Raw genomic sequence first — 766 nt, forward strand, 5'->3', positions numbered from 1 at the left:
ATCAGAAAACCTGGGTTCCAGTCCCAGTTCTGCTGGAAACAGTTCCTCATACTTTTCATAGCCATTATACAGATGAAAGCCCTGAGGTTCAAAGAGGCTAACTGAATCGCCCAAGGTTATACAGGTAGAAGAGATAAGGCTGGATTTGCTCTCTTGGCTCTTTCTTCATCATCTAGCCTCTTCCCTCGTCCTTCTTTTTCTGTTTTTATGCCTCCGTATAGGGACAGAGGCCAGGGAGAAGCAAGGCCTTTCCCGCCGCCGCCTCCTCCTCCTCTTCCTTCAATCCCTAGGCGTTCTCCTCTGGTCTTCACGCCTCCCGGGCTTCAGCAGCCTTCTCCCCTTCTGTCGAGTCTCCCCTCCCGCCTTCCTCCCCAGACTCATGAAGCCCCTCCCCTCCCCTCAGGGCAACGTCACGTGCCGCCCCATCCCCCCGCGCCTGCGCCCTGCTTATTTCCCGCTGTCAGGATGAGGAGGCGGAGGTCGGCGTTCGGGTCCGTCTCTGCCCGCGGCTGTGGCGGCGCCTGCGGCTCCAGCCTTAGCGGTTCCTCCCTGGGCGGCGGCGGTGGCGGCTCGGTCGACGCCTCCTCCGCCAGCTGAGCCCGAGGGAGCCCCGAACGCCGCTTACCTGCCCATCCCCGCTCCCCAAGGCCGGCTGCCTGGCCATGGCGCAGCCGGGCCCGGCTCCTCAGCCTGACGGTGAGGCGTCCACCATGGCAGGCGCGGCGGGCGCGGCCTGCCCGGCGCCGCGGGGGAATCTGCGGGCGGG

At 64.2% G+C, this 766-nt stretch overlaps 1 protein-coding gene across 3 annotated transcripts in view; it reads left to right on the forward strand.

Moving 5' to 3' along the window:
* Positions 1 to 438: 438 nt before the first annotated feature.
* Positions 439 to 766, forward strand: part of RABEP1 (rabaptin, RAB GTPase binding effector protein 1) — a 121,640-nt gene continuing 121,312 nt past the window's right edge. For all 3 annotated transcript variants that reach the window (XM_004376104.2, XM_023731123.1, XM_023731124.1), the window contains exon 1: positions 439 to 696. In XM_004376104.2, coding sequence (XP_004376161.1) covers positions 663 to 696 — 34 coding nt within the window. In that variant the 5' untranslated portion in view covers positions 439 to 662. The remainder of the gene's footprint in view (positions 697 to 766) is intronic.

This window comes from Trichechus manatus, unplaced genomic scaffold (genome assembly GCF_000243295.1).
Source record: "Trichechus manatus latirostris isolate Lorelei unplaced genomic scaffold, TriManLat1.0 scaffold00040, whole genome shotgun sequence".
NCBI classification, from domain to species: Eukaryota; Metazoa; Chordata; class Mammalia; order Sirenia; family Trichechidae; genus Trichechus; species Trichechus manatus.